Raw genomic sequence first — 18,756 nt, forward strand, 5'->3', positions numbered from 1 at the left:
ATTTCAGCTGTGTTTCATTTGAATACAAAAGCAGAAGCAGATTGTTCAAAATGTATAAAGTTTATTCAAGAACTCGGTTTCCAATTCTTGCAATTTCCTTTTGCATAAAGCTATATAAAGACAGACAACTGCTAATACTAAAGGACTGTGAAATGGAAAAAAAAAAGCTTGTGTTTGCGCAATTACCAGTGAACTTTTTCTACCATTTTTCCACTGTGTAACAATTGGAACCAGTTGCAAGAACAGCTGTAAATAATTCTTTTTGAGGGAGTAAATATGCAAACAAATCAGTTCACTATGCTGGTAGTGATTTTTTTCTCTTCTCCATTTGGATAATGCTTTTGGAAATAAACTAGAGAACTGCATACTCTCAATTCCCTGTGCCATAATTTTCTGTTACTCTGTAACTACTGAAGTTTGATAGAACTTTGTAGAAACAGTAATTTTGAAGTATTAAAGAGGGATGGATAGACATCCACATGGAGATACCAGAAACGATAATTTAGCGATGTATGAACTATGATAAGATTAACAGCAATTCAGATTGTGGCATCAGCTGATTACATTCTGGTAATGTTAGCATAAATTTTGTTTCTCTACTAACCATACATAAAAGAGAAAAAATAGTCAGTGACAAGATGTTGCCAGCCATGCTTTAAAACATGCACAACTTCTATACTGGAACAATACCTCTGATGTCAGTGTTGTAGCATAATGAAAAGAAGAAAGAAAATTAAGCAATGAAAGGGATCATGTTGGTGATTCGGGTGGCAGTGCTGAGGGTACAGCAGACCTCTTTAGGTTTTGGTATACTCAAAATCCACTGTGAACTTAAGCAAGTCCAGAAGATTTCCACAAGAAAGGTAGTAGTTATTGCAGTGTGAAGTGCTATCCTGTTTAATAGTGTTACCAGCCAGGGGACTGCACCCTGATTTTCCTAGATCTTTAGGGGTCAGGTTATTCTTGCCTGGAAACCCTCAGTTCAATCCCCTGCTGTGAATCAACTGGCAAATCACATTTGAAAATGTGCCTCCAAAACAAAAGCTTAAAATGTATAACTTAAAGGGCTGTGCTTCTGTTGCCAGCAGAACAAACAGATTTTTAACTCTTTTGCAGTACCTGGCTAACATTTAGGGGTTAGATTAGGGAATTATTTGTTTGATACTCCACGGAAATGGGCATATGTTCCTCAATGTCAGAACAATGGCTGAAATTTCTAAGGACTCAAGTGCCATTTTTGCTGTTAATACTACACCTGTAAGAGACTGGTGACATTACAATTCTCCAAGTTAATTGTAGCAGTGGTTTTTAGGTATCTGGCACATGCAAGGGTATTTGCTGACCTTTATTTTAGTACTCGAAATTCCTATCCAATGAAGTGTGCATGTATTTTGGTTTCTAAAAGCTTGTGCATGGAGCTGGAACCACCTAAACTGATTTTAAAGGAATACTGAAGACAAGTTTCTGTTAAAGTGTGCCTCAGCTGAGGGCTTAGCCTTAGAGACAGATATTGTCAAGATACAGTTGTGGAGATAAATATTTCTCCCCTTGTTGCCAATAGTCTTGGACTCCTGAAGACAGGAGTAGGGGAATGAGTCTAAGCCCAATAAAAGGCAATTTCAGACATGAAAGATGTGTGGCTTCCTACTTCTGCCTTAGGAGAACAACAGCTGGAGCACTCTCCAGCTAACATGTGAACCCTTGCTTCCCTCACCTAAGCTCACCTTAAGTGTTTCCTACTTGCTCTACTGAAGTTCTTGGTGTCTGCATTAATTGCTGAGGGCTCCACCCTGCTGCTGAAGGGCAGTTTCAGTTCTGTACATCAGATTCTTGGAGAAATTGCAAAGGCAGCCCTTAAAGTGGGGACTGCCCTGGGCTTTACCACAATAACAGGGGACTGTTTCTCAGCTCAGGCTTTTGTGTGTACCTGGGGATCTCATCCAAGGTTTGATTTTCTTCCCTTGTTCACCAGAGCTTAAGTATCAAGTTTGTTAGTAGTTATTTTGTCCTGATTCTTTTGTTTTCATGATGGTGATTAATTTTTTTTCCAAAAGGTGGACATTTGTGGTTTACTAACACTATGGGATAAAGTCCTTCTGTAAATAGACACCAATGCAATATGTGATAGCTCCTTCCTGGAGATCATAATGTATATACAAAACAGCATCAAAGGAATTAAAAATCCATGAGGTTTAAACAACAGACTAAATCTTAAGTACAAATCTTGCTACCCAAAGGTGTGCAAACAATTTATTTGTGTTCAGTGCAACACTGTACAGGAGAATGGATCTGCAGTTGCGTTTGTTTACAAGGCCAATAAATGGTTTGTCAGCTCTGGTGAACATTTATTTTGTATCCAAAATCCTAATGTAAAAAATAGTAACAGTTTTACTCTCTCTGTTTGTGATGGAGTCCCAGTCTGACAGGATCAGAAATACCAGTAAACAGGTGCAGATGGGAATGAAATATTCCTCTTAATTGAAATCTGTGGGCTGCATAAAGGGATTTTTTCCCAGTGTCCAAATAGTTCCTTGTGTCAGACAATCTGAAGACGCTTTTTTTTTTTTTACTAGTCCAGCTGGCATAACAGATTGCCTTGTTGAATTAGCATGTCCTAAAATAAAAAAGGATTTAAATGAATATGATGGTACAGGCAGTAGAACAAACAATTGCTATTATAAAATATACTAATATACTTCTCTGTTGTATAGTGAATGGATTTGAGACACAGAGAGGCCTTCATGACTTCTGGAGCTTTTTGCATTAGTTATTTTTATATGAATCTCAGTAAGAAGCAAATCAGCATATGTGTTGCCAAATTAAAATAGAAAGCTATTAGCAAATTAACATATTTTACACAGAACTCATACAAATACCACATTTTTCTATCTTGTGTTATTGCAAGAACAAAATTGCATAGACCATTTGCTGGCACTTTCTGAATTTTCCAAATAATGCTTTGTCTTACAAATAATTCAAGTAGTTCTCTCAATTTCATTTCACCCACTAATACAGTAAGTGTTTACATGTAGTGAGAGGAAAAACCCACTGATCTCAAAAATATGAACAATGACATAATCATCTGACTGAATAATAGTTCAGCAAGGAAACACATTTGTTTTATTTTTCTATGCTCTCTGTAAGGCTGTTTTCCAAGTGTTACTGACAAAACATGTAATTTGATTCAAGTCATTCTTCTGAAGTGGAAATGTCATTTGTGCTCTTCTTTCCCTTACACCCTGTATTCCAGAACTGTAGATGCAGATTTGTTTCCTAAATTGTAAGTACTTTTTGTTTTTAAAATGCTGAAAAATATGCTTTCAGTGATGCTCTTTAGGAGTAATACAAAACTCAGATGCCCAAGGGGGTGTGTGGCCTTTTGGGGTGCCTCACTGGCAGACTCGGCTGTATTCCTGGCAAGTGGAGCCCACGCCGGCAACTGACAAGTAGAGCTTTCCATCTGGACACACACAGATTTCATAGAGCCCCTGAGAAATCCCGGATCCACCCCTCGTACCCTCAGGCAGCTTGGGCAGTCGCACAGTTTCAGCATCGAGCAAAAGCTGTGTGGGGAAAAAGCAGGACAAACGGGGTTATTAGAGATGGTAAAGCAATAACGTGCCATGAGACAAGCTGAATTTGGCTAGGCAGAGACTTAAGAACAGCCTTTTACACAGGACTTGTTATATACAAAGTTTCCCTGAGCCCTAGGCTCTTGGCAGACATAAACACAGGACAGGAATAAGCTGGTGCCCAGCCTCTTATCAGAAAACTCCTGAAGTTCAACAAGGCCAAGTGCAATGTCCTGCACCTGTGTTGGGGCAATCCCCAAAACAGAGCAGGGTGATAAATGGATTGAGGAGAAAGATGCGTGGGTAATGATGGATGCAAACCTATGTATGAGCCAGCAATGCACGCTCACAGCCCAGAAAATCAATCATATCCTAGGCTGCAACAGGAGCAGCATGGGCAGGGGCAAGGAGGGGATTCTACCCCTCTGCTCTGCTCTGGTGAGAGCTCACCTGCAGTGCTGCAGCTCTGGGGTCCACAAAATAAGAAAGACATGGGTCTGTTGATGTGAGTTCAGAGGAGGGACACGAAGATGCTCAGAGGGATGGAGCACCTCACCTAAGGCTGAGAGAATTTGGGTTGTTCAGCACAGAGAAGAGAAGCACTCATTGGAGCCTTCCAGTACTTAAAGGGGGCCTACAAGAAAGCTGGGGAGGGACCCTTTATCAGGGATACTGGTTTTAAACTGAAAGAAGATAGATTAGATATAAAAAGGGATTTCTTTCAGCAGTGAGGCACAGGAACAGGTTGCCCAGAGAACTTGTGGATGATCCATCCCTGGAAGTGTTCAAGGCCAGACTGGACTGAGTTCTGTGCAGCCTGGTCTAGCTGAAGGTGTCCCCGTCCATGGCAGGGGAAGTTGGACCTGTATGATGTTTGAAGTCCCTTCCAGCACAATTCACTCTGTGATTCTAAGATAAGTGACAGGGTCCCTGCCCATGCACAGAGCAGCAGGACACAAACACTGCTGCTGGACCCAGGTCTGTCCTGGCCTGAGTGCTGAGGCCTCACCATGGAGCCAGCTGGTTAAGGATGGACGTGGGTCGGTCTGCAGTTCCTCTGTGGAAGAACTGGCACAGTACAGCCTTGCAGAGGGGATAAACAGGCTGCTGCATGTTGCCTGCTGTTAATGATGTGTGCAGAGCTTCACTCCTTAATTCTGCCACTCTGCGGCTGTGTCTGCTTCTGAGCCAGGGGGTGCCTGGGAATCACTGTGCTAGTGGGGAGCTAAGCAATATCCAAGTTTTATTAGAAATCATCTCTCTAAGCTAATACAACATATCTGTTGGTAGTATTATTTACATAAATGAAAGTTTTATTATTGGCACTATTAATTTTAATATCCTGCCACCTAAAACCTGAGGAATTAAATTAACAGAACTTGAAAAAAAGCCTTGAAGTTATAGTCACATAGAAGATCAACCACAGTTATGGAAAAGAAGGACTCATACTCACCACGCCATCACTGCTGTGTAGTTTGATATCCATCTGGGAAAGAGCTTCAATATTCCCAGCTTGTGCTTTAATATTAATTCCCCGTGGTGCATCCATACTCAAAGATCGAGTTGGTGATTCCAGCCTAAAAGCAGGAGCAGGAAATTGGACAGTAGCACAATGTCATATGTTCCTTTATTTTAGAAAAATAAGTAAACATTGAGTAAGCCCTTGCAGGCTCTGAAGTGATATAAAAGATGCATTTTCCCTTTCCTTCAGGCAGACTTGAAAAAGGAGGCAGCTATTTTGAAAACCAACAAGCATCCCAAATGAAAAAATATAGATTAATTCATGATACAAATGCAAGGTATTATTTCATACACAACCACAGCTTATTTCAGTATGACAGTAACCTAATCTATCAACTTGAAACCCAGTTTTACATTAGTTAGTTTTCAATTTGTTTTCACTTTTGACATAATAAGACATTGAAATAAATACAATAAATATAGTCTGGAACTTTTTTTAATCAATGAGATTTTTGACAATGCAACAGATTGCCTTGTTGAATTAGCATGTCCTAAAATAAAAAAGGATTTAAATGAATATGATGGTACAGACAGTACAACAAGTCTTAGCTGGGCTAAGATTTCACTCTTTGTGTGTGTATGTTGTTTAACTAAATGATATCTGAAACTTAAAAACTGTTAATTTGAAATAAAAATTATAGAGTATAACAAAGAGAGTTGCAAACCTTACAGTGCCACAAGATGGCAGGAAGGCACTGTATTATCTGAGTAATCACCTCGTCAGATCAGCTGCGCAGGAATAATGATTTTTATTTTTCCAAGAGATAAGGCTTTGTTTCTTCAGAATTCTGGTATAATTTCCATGCGAAGTAGAAGGGATAGAAGTACTAATTAAAAATTATGAGAAGGAAAGAAAAAGCCCAATCCTAGCAACAGACTAGTGATTATGTTGCTTCCTTTGACCATTACCTAGAACTGCTTCACCTGGAGGCACTGCAGGATCAGAATTGATACCTATTAGGTTTTGATCACGAATATTCACTCACTTCCTGATGACACCAGGCAACACTAAACAGGTGAATATGAAGGCTAGAGAAAGTGAGACAACTGTGATCTCTGTTTACATGTGCTGGCTTTCCTATTCTCTGGACACATACCAAAGAATGTGGGTTGCATCCACAGTGCAGAACACAGACACAGTTGTTCCCAAGCCTGCATGTTCTCATCCACTGTGTTTTCTAGGGAGGTTGTGCAGAGGGCTGAGTGTGTGTGTGTGCATGCACTCCCAGCAGATGTTGTGCTGGCTCCACGGGTGCTCCACAGGTTCCAGTCTGGGTGAGAGGAAGCTGTGCCCAAGCAGGTCTTTTACTGGGAATGCATTCTGTAGTGAGTTCAGACTGACTGCCAATCACTGGCAGGAATTAGCTGTCTAATGTACTGAGACCCAAGTCTTAATTTTATTTTTGTTTTCCTGTTATTTCATTAAAACCAGAATGTAAAAGAAGACAGTTTGTGCTTGTGAGGAAGTTCAGTTGTATCTGAGTTCTGAAGAAACTAAATCCAGCTGATAACTTAAAACCTAAATCCATGATATCTCAGCACAGTCACTGAAACTTTATGTTTTATCCTCAAATCTGAAAATAGCTCAAGCAATATTGGCTTATCACAGCTGGCCAGAGTTAGCAGAAGATTCTATCTTCTCTGATCTTGAAAGGTCCCTTCCAACCCAAAGCCTCTCCCTGACACCTCCTGGGTTCATCACCTTCAACAAGTTTAAACTCCAGACTGATAAATAAATAAAATACTGATAATGGGTGAATGCATCATGGCCCCATATTGAGACCATATCCACAAAATAATCTGATGCCTCATTCCATGAATCTGAGATAGCACAAACTTCTGTCATGACCATGCTGTGTACCAGGTCATGAGTTCTGAATGAGACAATCAATATAGTATTAATAATTATTAAGCAGTGTTTGGAATTTAACTACTTTTGTTAAATTGTTTTTATGGATTTTTGCTTTAGATCTCTAAATTTATATCTCTGTGGAATAGAAAATCAGTTTTTCCCTGACTGATTAATGTGGGAGGTCTACTTCATGGGAATATTTTTCTGCACATTTGTATGCAATATACTGAAAAATTAAAAAATGTTTCTATTTTCAATCTTTAAAATTTCATCTATTTTCCTAAATTAGTGTCAAAGTAGTCAAATATAACTTTGCCATAGTTTGTCTTAACAAAAAGCTTTAAAGTCTGAAATACCTCATGTTATTTTGTAAAGCATTTCACCTACATAAGCAAACTATATGTAGGCATAAATTTGTATTTTTAAACTCCATTAAAATCACAGGACGGCAGACTGGGACAAACTTCTGAGAGTATATCAGACCTAGAGTTTAAAAAGCAATCAAACATGAGAGAAGTATTTCTTACTTTCTACAAAAATTAATGCTGGCATGAAGCCTACAGACTTCGGAAGCACTTAGATTTATGATATGACATACACATAATTTAAATTACATTGCAGAATTACATTTGCTATATTAATCACAAACTTAAATTTCTGCTGTTTATACAGGTCCTATTTCTAGATTAACTCAGCCTGGATTTGCCTAATTAAGCACGTCATTGAAGCTTCCTGGCAATGCAAACTGTTGTGAATCAGTGATGTGAACTGTAATATGTGAGATTCTAGCAAAGGCAAGAGTCAATAACACTAATGATGCATTTCTTTGTACAGTATTCAAAGGTTCAGTGTCTGAAGTCCAGATGCACTCAAAGGGAAATGGACACCTAGTGTAGGTCTGAGCTGACACCAAGTTCAGTCTGAGCTGAACCTTGGCTCTGAATGTCCCTTTGAATGTTCCCACATAGATGTGCATCTCTCAAATGGCAAAACAAGAATTCAGTTTGTTTGCAAATAATGGAGGGTGCTTGGAGAGTAAGAGGGAAGAAATTAATTGTCTTAGAGTTTCTGGTCACTTTATAATGTTTGAATTTGTGCATTAGAATGATGAGGGAATATATTGTTACCAGTCACTTTATATTTTTTTTAAACTTACAGACACATAAATTTCATTTAAGAGGATGAAGTGAATGATCTTTACCATCTAGGGAAATTAATCTATGTAATGTGCTGTCCTAAATGTGACATCTGTCACAGCCTCTATCTCACTTGGGAAGATGGATTCTGTACTTCTGAGTAGCTTCTAGGTACTGCGGTAGCTGCCAGGGTCAATTAGCAAGGGGGGTGGTGCAAGAGAAATTGATCTGGGCAGCACAACATTTGATGCCAAGGACCTGACAGCCCATTATGTGTGTCCTGAGGAGAACTCTGGACTAGGTGTTGCCAACTGGATGCCCAGAAAGTTTGGAGCACACTAGGTGTTCTCCAAGAGATCACAGCTTTCAGATTAGTTTAACACAAATGTCACCCTGTCCATGTACCCCAAACAGTTCCACAAGGAAAATCAAGATGTGGAGAGCTCAGGCCATTGGGAGATTTCTCTCCCAAGCATTGTTTCTAATTTGAATGAAGACACTCAAGTAGACATACTCACAGATTGTAAAGCAATGCAAGCCACACCTGGGCCCACTTGCAGGATAGTTACTTTGCCTGGCTCCCCTTCATCCTGATCCCTGCAGCCTGAGAAACTGCACTATGTCAGCTTATTATAGCCAGGGAAGGGTGAGGGAACAGGTGGTCCCTGGTAATAATTTACAGCTGTCATTTGCTGGATATTGGTTCTCCATAGTCCATCACAACTAAAGCAATTGATTGCAGCAAAGATGGTATTTTCTTGTTGGTAAGAGTTCCAGGAGTCAACTATACTGTCTTGTCTGGCAGCCAAAGAAATTTGGTGCTGAGCTGTGCTAAATAATTAATGGACTGTGTCAAAAAATATTCTGAGGGAACCTCAACAGAATCCAGGCTCTATATCTGAAACCATCCCAACAAATGAAAGGCTTGAGGATTTCCCTTTTCCTATAAGCACGCTGCTAACTCGTGGAATGCCAGATCACCAGAAATTGCGCAGTTGGCTGTTTTAGGGAGGATGTGAGGGCAGGGACAGCTTGCAGCAGTTCTGGTAAAGAAGCAGATGACACTGCCTGTGCATGCTGCAAGAATACAGATGTCTTTTTTTCATCCTGGTCTGGCAGGAGTCAGAAGGTGATACCTTACAGATCTTGTAAGTACCCCAAGACACTAGGAAGCTGTTTCTAGCACTGAAGAAAGAGTATCACAAGTTTCCTACTGCGCTTTGGGTTGCTTGACCTTTAGAGCAAGACAAAGGAACCAGCTTGCTCTTGGATAATTGTTTATCCTTTCCTTCTGACCCCTTTTGACCTTTCCAGCTCAGGAGTCATCATCTCTCCTGACTTCAGTGGGAAGAGAATTCCCTGGTATGACCTTAGAAGTTGCCCATCTGTATGCATTCTTCCCAGCACCTATCTAAGGAAGATCAGGATTACTGTAACTGGACTGAACAGATCCAGGATCAACACTACCTCTAATACTGTAGTGCACCCAGCAACTGTGCATCCCTGGAAGTGTCCAAGGTCTGGTTAGACAGGGCTTTGAGCAACCTGGTCTAGTGGAAGGTGTACCTGCTCATGACAGGGGGTTGGAACTAGATGATCTTTAAGGACCCTTGCAACCCAAACCACTCTATGATCCTACAGTCAAAACATCTTTCTCAAATAATCAGGTAACGAAGAGACCCTCATATACCTCCGGCATGCAAAAAGAAATCCTGCCATGAACACCTGCCCCAGAATTCATCTGACTTTGTAAAGGTTAAAGTGGAACAGAAATTAAATTATGATGATTAAACAATAAATGATTATAGTAATTTTTTATTAAAAAATGACTAGAGGTCATGGAGCAAAGGATGAATAGAAAAGGTAAGAAATGAAGAGGAAAAAAAACCATGAGGGAAAAAGGAAAATCTTTAACCTGTCAAGGAACTACTGTTTTGAAAGGCAAAAAAGCAACCTAAAGGATTCTGTGGGCTTAATTGGCCTTGGTTCTCTGTAGATGTCTGCTTTGATCCCTGCTTTTTGAATGCACGTTAACCTTTAAAAGGCAATAGGAGTATATTGACTTTTTGATTAGTCTGAAAGCAGTCTAATTCCCCAGCCATACAGCTAGACTTTGTAAGAGAGTAAACTATAGGCAGGGCATGCACTAGTCACACAGCAAAAAGAGATTGTCAGCATTTACTTATGGTGCAGTACACACAATTTCAAACCATATCCTTTCTTTATGAGGAAGCTGGATTTCTGTTAACATGAGCTGAGCAAAGCTGGGCTGGAGTTCTAGATGTGGAGAGTGAGCAGCAGGCACAGAGTAATGCCTACAGCCAATCCCTACCCATATTTACTTATGTCCCAGCAGCTTGCTGTTTTGAGGACAGGCGAGTGGGACAGAAATCAGGATGTTGCAAGAACATGATTACCCAAACTTGAACATCGTGGTGTTCTGCCTTATGGCTTTTGGTTGCTTGCCAGAAGGTCCAAAGGCAAAGAAGGACAAAACAACAGGACTGAGATCTCAGTCTCAATATAAGCCTCATTTCTGTATTTTGTAAAAGCATTTTCTTTGGAACGGCTCCTAAAATTACATCTCCTTGCAAAGAGGAAAAATGAGTTTCACAGCATATTCCATCAACTGTGTCTATCTTGAGGACACGGAAGTATCAGTATTCAACAGTAAGCTGTGATAGCTCTTACTGAATGTCAAAGAATAGAAAATACTAATGACTCATTAAATCTTCTTCCCCAATAAGCTTCTGCGTAATGAAAATATAGCAGTTACTCAGTCAAGCCTTAGCACAAAATTGTGATTTGACATAACTTCTATAAATCTTTCAAATGCTGACTGATTTTTCTTTCTAAAATGTCCCATTTTGCATCACACCTATTGAATTCCTTCACTTAGAGGTGGAATAATCGCTTCCCACCTGGATGATATTGTCTTCCACATTGCCTTTGTTCACTTCGATATTCTAAGTCTGAACTTCACTGACTTAAAGTAAATGAAATATAATGAGAAAAATTGACTGAAAAACTGCATCCATTTTTCCTTGTCAAGCCCATTAGTTGGTCAATGGTTATAATCTATCTCCCAATTTTTGTAGCTTAGTTCCAAAAAAAATAATTTTCCAAGGACTATTGCCTCTGGGAGTTGCCTGAACTAGGACGCATATTCTGTTTCAATAAGACCAATGTCAGTATGTACAGCTCTTATACACTGAACACTAAATTAACCTATTATTTATGCCACAAAAAAATGTAATATTCAAACCAGTATATTTTTAATGAATCAAATTTAACAGCAATTATCTCAAAATTTAAAATAAAGAACATTTAATAATTTTCCATCAAGTAAATCTGGCTCTTCTATTGCAGAAAAATCTACAGGAAAACTTAAGAACAGCATTAGATACAGCTTAATATTAAAACCGTGCTTTCAACTTAAGCATGCCGAAATTATTAACTCAAATAGAGGTTTTGTGCCTGTAATGAAAAAGATGTCCAGTCTCTTCTGAAAATACAGAAAAGTCGTCTGGTAACACTGTAAGAAAACACATAGGGTACAACTGAATTCAGAGAAACATGCTATGAAAATATCTGTTTAGAGGCAAGTGTACATGCACAAGAAATCCATTAGATAAAAATTACTTGGCTGGAATATAAGCAGCTGTTCATAAAGCACTTCAATTTTACAGGAATTCTGAAGCTTTTTAAACAAAATCTTCAGTGACCCTATGTTGTAGCTTAAAGACAATAAAATGATAGAGCAATCTGTTCTAATTTGATTTTTAAAGTAACCTTTTCTTTCTTTGATTCTTCTGCTTATTGCTTAAATGCATTAATGAAAACGTAATTTTAGAAGGTCCATCATTTTGCCTCCAATCACCTGGGGAAGCCTCACAATGTGCTGTGCTTTGCTGACAGGTTGTAATGCCACTGACCTCTGAAAATAAACAGAAATGTTTATTTTCTGAAACATCCTGAATACTTTCATAACAGCAGAACTACTCTGAAATAACTACACAATGCTGTAGTAGGCCCTGCCTTTCTTGCTAGTCTTCTTTCTCCAGACAATCACATTAATGCACAAAGACAGTCATGAAACACAAGCAAGTCATTACTAACAGCAGTATGGGACTTCAGTATGGCATGTATAATACTGCTGCAGATCCTGTATTTCATGTTTATGAGACTCCCCTCCCAGAGGTCTCTGTTGGTAAGGCCTAGGAGCACTTCATTACTCAATCATTTCAGGGCTGAGCTCTCATATCCGGAGGGTAAAAAAACCTCACTGAACCACTTTCATAGTTCCCTTTATTCTAACTCTTGGGAAGCAGTTTTCATCATACACAGCACAGCTGGGCTTACTGAGCTTGGCTGGGATGAAGGGGAGTCACAGTGAAATTACAAAATCATGTAATAGAGAAACAAAGAAATCAAATCACAAATACTCAATAAGCTCAAATAAGCAACCTATAGGGAATGCATTTTCTAAAGCTAAAACAGTCTTGTAATGACCTATTGGAATATTGAGCCATGGCAGTAATGGATCTTAGACTCTTTATGCTTTTTACGTTAAGACAATCATTGTAAGAAAATAAAATCATAATTAATCAGATTCTGTTTTAAGTTTAATTTTCTGTAGATAAATTAATCCATTTATCCTCATTTATGCCTATATTTAAATAATTTTATCCATGGACTTAGCTCCAAGATCTTGGATTTGGAGTGTAGTCTGTTACGTGCCCCAGTGCTGCATCAGGTCGTCTAACTTTTACATATTCCAACATTAGAGATGCAGGACCCAGGAAACCAACCTGGATTGCGTTCCTCTAGTGATGTCTGTGCTAAGGACTCCCTGACAGAAAAGCACTAACAATACAAGGCTTTCGTACTCTTATTGTGCTTCAGGCTGAGGGCAATCTGATGACCTCAGATTAGAAGAAAAGAGAGATTGTACTATTTTTCTGACACATATTTGAATAATCATAAGCTTTAAGAAATAAGTCAGTTAAAGGAGAACATTGGAGATGAGTGTGCAGTGTAGGATAGAAAACCAGAAAAATGTTAAAAACAAGAATTACAGGAGCCAAGGGAAGAACTGTAGTAGATTATAAATATAAATGTAAATACATGGGATGCATAATTTTCAAGACTGGTATAAAAAAGAAATCTGAATTTGATGCAGAAGATATAGAGAAGGTTTTGAAGGAGGAAGATATTTAGAAATTTGATAGCAAGGAAAACACTTAGACTGTATTTGAAATTCTCCAAGTCTTTAGTAAGTATTACACAACCATGGATTTTTACCAACTAAGAAAGGATACTTCTTTTAGGTAAATATGATGGTGTCATGACTTTCCTGAAAAGAAAAAGTCATAGCATTCCAAGCTAATGATTAGCTAGGAAGGACTTATTACCTCATGCCTGATATCAAACAAGAACCAGTAACTGGAAGCCATTTCTAATCCTAGTCACATGGTTATGTAAACTATGATTAGTAATTTAGAAATTATTAAATACTAGGTTCCAAGTGGAAAACCTCTATTCTGCAATTTGAACATTTCCCAGCACAGTGCCTTGTTTCTTATGATGAATTTTCATTTCCTCAGACCTTAACCAAACATGGTGTAGTTGGCAAGTGCATAATTCCTAAAGAAATACCATTGATCTCCCATTCATCATTCAAAATTAATAGAAAGAAAGAACTAGTACTAGGGCATAAATAATTGGCTCTGTTTTAGATATCTCTGTAAAATGCCCTCACAATACCTGTTGCATTCCACCAAAAGTGATGAGATGAAGCACAGGTATCTGCACCTAGATGTCCAAATAAATTGAATTAACTCCACCTGAACATCTGTCCAAACAGCTGCAAACCCCTGGGGCCGTGCTTCAGGAATATTAGTTTCTGTGTAGGTGGCTTGTGGGAGGATCCCTTTCCACTTAAGTGAATGAATGAATGAATGAATGAATGAATGAATGATTGATTTTGCTTATAGACAGAGGAGTATTCTAAACCTGGATGGACATTGAGATGCATCTGCTTATTCTGGGCACACAGAGGTCCCCTAGCTTTGGACTCAATTGCATGAATGCAGCCTAAATATGTAAGAGATGAATGGCAGCCAGGAGTGCTAAATCACATACATGAACAATGAAGAAATTATTTAGAATCAACAAAAACGTTAGTTCCATGCAGATAAAGGGTTTTTTGTATGTTTTCACTTTTTAGCCCTACTCTATATGCATAGAAAGCACAGCTGATTTTAGAATAAATAAATCTACTGGGCTTTTTTAAGCTCATTTTGCCTTATGCTAAAAATGATCAAGGATAATGATCAAGGGCAGAACCCCAAGGAACTGCATTGTTTTGGGGCGCCATTCTTAAATACCGGGAGTATCTGCTGCTCTTGAAGGTGTCAGCTGGTGTTTTCTTCAGCAAGTTTTTCTTTAATTTAGATAAAAAATTCTTAGTATAGTTTTATTTCTTCAAATAGCCTGTGTTCCAAGTTAGTTCTGTATTTATGCTGTAAATCTGAAATGCGTGGCAGCAGATGATTCCAGTAAAGCTCAGTTATGAGATTCTGGATTCAAGGGAATTGTTCAGCATAAGCACAGCAGGCACTAACACTGTTTATGGCTTAGGGGGGGATCTCTGTGCACAAGCACAATTACAAAGCCAGATTTGAATAACAGATGTTTCCAGCTCCCAAGGTTTTGGTTAACAGAATTTTTTTTTTTTTAATGTAAGCCACATAAAAGAATAGAACAGTTTCCAGATTTAATGGCACTTTGAAAAGGCTCTAGAAGCAATTTAAACAACATTTATAATGTATTGCAAAACACAGCAGATATGATTATCGCAGTGCACTAATCTGTTTACTACTTCTCCATCCATTTTAAATATTGAGGTGTTTTTTCCTGTTTGCCCACTGTCATTCAATGCAGAGTCACTGAAAGAATGAAGACTAAAGATAAGACTAAGACATGATTAAAATAGAAACCTCTTTCAAGACTGACAGTTGTGATGAAGAGTGGTAAGAGCTAATTCAAAAGAGGTCTCTCTGATGACCTCAATTTTATGATATGCTGACTCTCCAGGTAATTAAAAATGACCAAGGCCCCAGTGAATGTGATTAAATCTGGCACATCACAGATGTTTCCAGCATAGCTATCTTTTTCAAATTACTTTAATAATATTATAAAATAATGCTGTGTATTATAAAATTTTAATCTCATATAATAACAGCACTTGCATCATTGTTGTAAAAAATGGGGTTAGCATTTTCCTTATAAGTAGTTTCATAAAATTACCTTCCAAGCTGAAATTTGCCATGCCTTTCTTTTATACGTATCTCAAGCCATTTTTTATTTAATATGCTGAAACATAGCAAGATTTCAAGTAACTGGAGTTCTTCAGTAAATGCTGTTCATAGTGCCCACATGCTCTCCATGAAAACAAACACTCAAGTGAAGAGGCTTTGCTGAAAAGCAGTTAATATCCTTTCCTTATTGTGATTGTTAGGACAGTGACTGAATGTGCCACACTGTCATCAGATTCCCCAAAACTGAAGTATCACAACTGTGCACACAGTCCAAGGGAGAGGGGAAAGAGTGAATAGTGATGGTGTATATGTGCAACGCATCTTGGAAAAGCTACTCTTAGCAGGAAACATTCCCTTTTCTTTTCCCAGTGTTTCCCACACCCACATCCTTATGGTGGGTGTCTCCTATTTCCTGCCTCCTCCTCAGTTCTCTGCATATATGCATAGATATATGTGCAGATATGTGTGTAGGTGAAAGATAATGTAAGGCATGATCTGCTCAACTCAGTATTACAGCTTGGATCAGTGACAGCACCATCAGGCTTACAAACAGGGCTCCAGGTGGTCACCTGCAAGGTGGTGTCTAAAACTGTGACAATCACTAACGAAGTTTTCACAGTGGCTTCTGCTCTGGTGGAATATGCTGTAATCACTGATGACAAGTTCACTTTAGCAAACTCACTGAGCAGTCTGACATTGTCAGGGACCCAGTTCAACAGGTACATTAATCATTACAGCTTTGCTCTTTGTGCTGCTGACACAAGCATCCATGGAAAATACTTAAATGACAGCCCCATGTTTCTGTTTCTGCAGCAGAATCAACTTTTATTGGTTTTAATGTGTTAAGTGACACCTCTGAAAAATTGAGGCTTTAAGAAAAACACCAGCCACGTGACTGGAGCAAGTGAAAGTCATTTATTTTGACTTTCACTTTAGGACTAACATTTACAGGTAAAATCAGTGCTTACAAGACAACCAGATGTGATGTAATACACAAGACTTTGCTAAAAGAGTTTTTTCAAAATATCCAAGTCAGAAATGCTTCTGAAAAGATGATCAACATGTACTGTCCAACCCTCCTAAACGACATCTTTTTACACATTTGAGTCCATCAGATGAATGGAAATAAATTCTTTAAAGCTTCCAAAACACATATTTTATGGTGTTCTTAGTTAACTTGATTATGAAAATTATATGAATGCAAATGTGTATCTATCAAATTAAGGCCAAGGCTCATAAATCACACTGCAGTAGAAATATCTCAATAGTCAGGGAGCAGAGGTGCCTTGCAAACATTGAATCATAACCTTATTCCTACTTTCCATTATGTAATTCATTCTCTTCTGACTGACTGGGCTTTTGATTTACATAATGAATGCAAATCAAAATGACTCTACTTCAATTGGTTAGATGGTATTTTTAGGCAATTAGCATGCAAGCATTAGTGTTACAAATATAATTAAACAATTATTTGGCAAATGCTTTTCCCCTGGTTGGCTTCTATACATTTCTCTACATTTCCTTCATAATTCTTACTCATACAGCCATAAAACTCAACAAATTCAGTTTCCAGCTTTCTCTTATTACACAGTTTAACCACAGCAAATACTTCAAGCGCAAAAGGAAAAAATAATATCAACGGGGACTGGAAAGGATAAAAATAAGACTTCAGAAAGAATCTGAGAGAAGTAGAAACCGTAACTCCATCAGTAGAGTTACTGGATGCCACAGAACAGATGTAAAATTAAAGGGTGTATGTCAATTATGAATATATAGATAGGGAAAAGTCTACCATTAGAAAAGTAATCTACCCTAACCAGATACCTAGAAACCATACAGTTGGCCTTCAAATTATCAATATTCTGTAATATGTCAATCACATACCTGTACATACATATTTTTATGCTTTTAAGTGCTGGACAGATATTTCAGTTAAATATAAAACAATGCTTCCTTAATTACACATTTGAAGTTTTATTTAATACCAATATTAAACATTTGTTTAGAATCCATTTCCCTGAGGAGTACTGAAATATTTTCAGTATATACCCATAAACCATTAAATATACCCATATTCTGGTAACATATATCTCTCTATAAATTTATAATCGTACTCTGACAAAAGCTGACTCTCTGGAACAGTGATATCATTCCTGCTATAGAGCTTTCCAAAATCAAGAATAGTGGAATGATGTGGATCATTCTGAACTTGGATGCAAACCCTCAGTTAAAAGTCTGAATACCACAAGCTGAGTGTACTAAAAGTGATTTCCCACAGGATTTGTGCTCAGAAGGCACAGTTGTTGGCAGTCAGACAGCCATACACAGCAAATATGAGAACAAAGATAGTACTAAGTTGTAAGCGTTATATTCATTATTCATAGTATACAGTTAGTTGATAAATGGAAAAATGCCACATTTGTAAGGAGATTTTTGTAAGCTCGGGAAATGCAAATGTTCATCTCAGAAACATTGTTCTGAGATTTAAAGAGTTTTGCTGATCCACTGTTTTCCCTTAGAAAACCACAAGCAATGTAGACCACAAGAAGCAAATGGTATCAAAATGACAAAACTATGTATAAACTCCATGTTATTGAAGGATACAAAATTTAGGAGCAACACAGGAATAGGCTAAATAATATTCTAAGCTGTTGTAAGTTATCATAAAAATATGTTAGCATATAAAATATGTTAGACTGGAAAAATGTCTAAACTTAGACACCAGTTTTCATAGAGAATGTTATTTGATAACAGGGGATATAAAAAGGTATGTGTGCTGGCATGAAACTTGGGATAGTATCAGAAGAGGCTATTTCCAGTGCTTAACATGGAACCTGAGGAAAAGATGGCTTTTAGGGAACTGTTATAAACGTCTCTGTCTACATCATCTAGTTCCAGTAGTAGCTGTTACAGATTTTTGACCTACATTTTGGGTCACAAGGTATGTGTCTGAACATGAGCTTTCCTAATTCTGTTTAAATTCAAGTTTTTCTGGGAAGGAAGACACCTGTTTTCCATTAAATCTTTGCTGTGATCCAGTTAGAGGTGTCAGCTAAATAAATTCTTGGGAAACACCAGGAGACTTGACTGAGGTAAGTTCTCAAGGTGCCAAATACATACCAAAGTCCAAGGCCTCATGAAGAGCCATGGAAAAGTCTACAAAATAGCTTGGCAGGAATAAAGAGCTGGATCGTATCAATCACTGACATATTTCCGTCCTCACTATGGCAATTGGCTGTTTTCAACCAGGTGCCTCCTCAGTGGTATTTGTCTGGGAAGGATATTTCCTGGATATATCCAAACCTCCCTGGTGACGCTCAACATTTCTTTGAGATGTCTGTTGGATACTTCTT

General features: G+C 38.2%; 1 protein-coding gene across 9 annotated transcripts in view; it reads right to left on the reverse strand.

The window, feature by feature from the left end:
• Positions 1 to 41: 41 nt before the first annotated feature.
• The window catches only part of SGCG (sarcoglycan gamma), a 106,133-nt gene continuing 87,418 nt past the window's right edge, over positions 42 to 18,756 (reverse strand). For 8 of the 9 annotated variants that reach the window (XM_064409218.1, XM_064409215.1, XM_064409217.1 and 5 more), the window contains 3 exons: positions 5,026 to 5,149; positions 3,518 to 3,563; positions 42 to 2,614 (listed from right to left, as the gene is read on the reverse strand). In XM_064409218.1, the coding sequence (XP_064265288.1) occupies positions 2,475 to 2,614; positions 3,518 to 3,563; positions 5,026 to 5,149 (310 nt within the window). In that variant the 3' untranslated portion in view covers positions 42 to 2,474. Of the gene's footprint in view, positions 3,564 to 5,025; positions 5,150 to 18,756 lie in introns of all 9 variants that reach the window. The other variant, XM_064409219.1, reaches the window with a different exon arrangement.

The sequence above is a fragment of the Passer domesticus genome, chromosome 2 (genome assembly GCF_036417665.1).
Source record: "Passer domesticus isolate bPasDom1 chromosome 2, bPasDom1.hap1, whole genome shotgun sequence".
NCBI lineage: Eukaryota > Metazoa > Chordata > Aves > Passeriformes > Passeridae > Passer > Passer domesticus.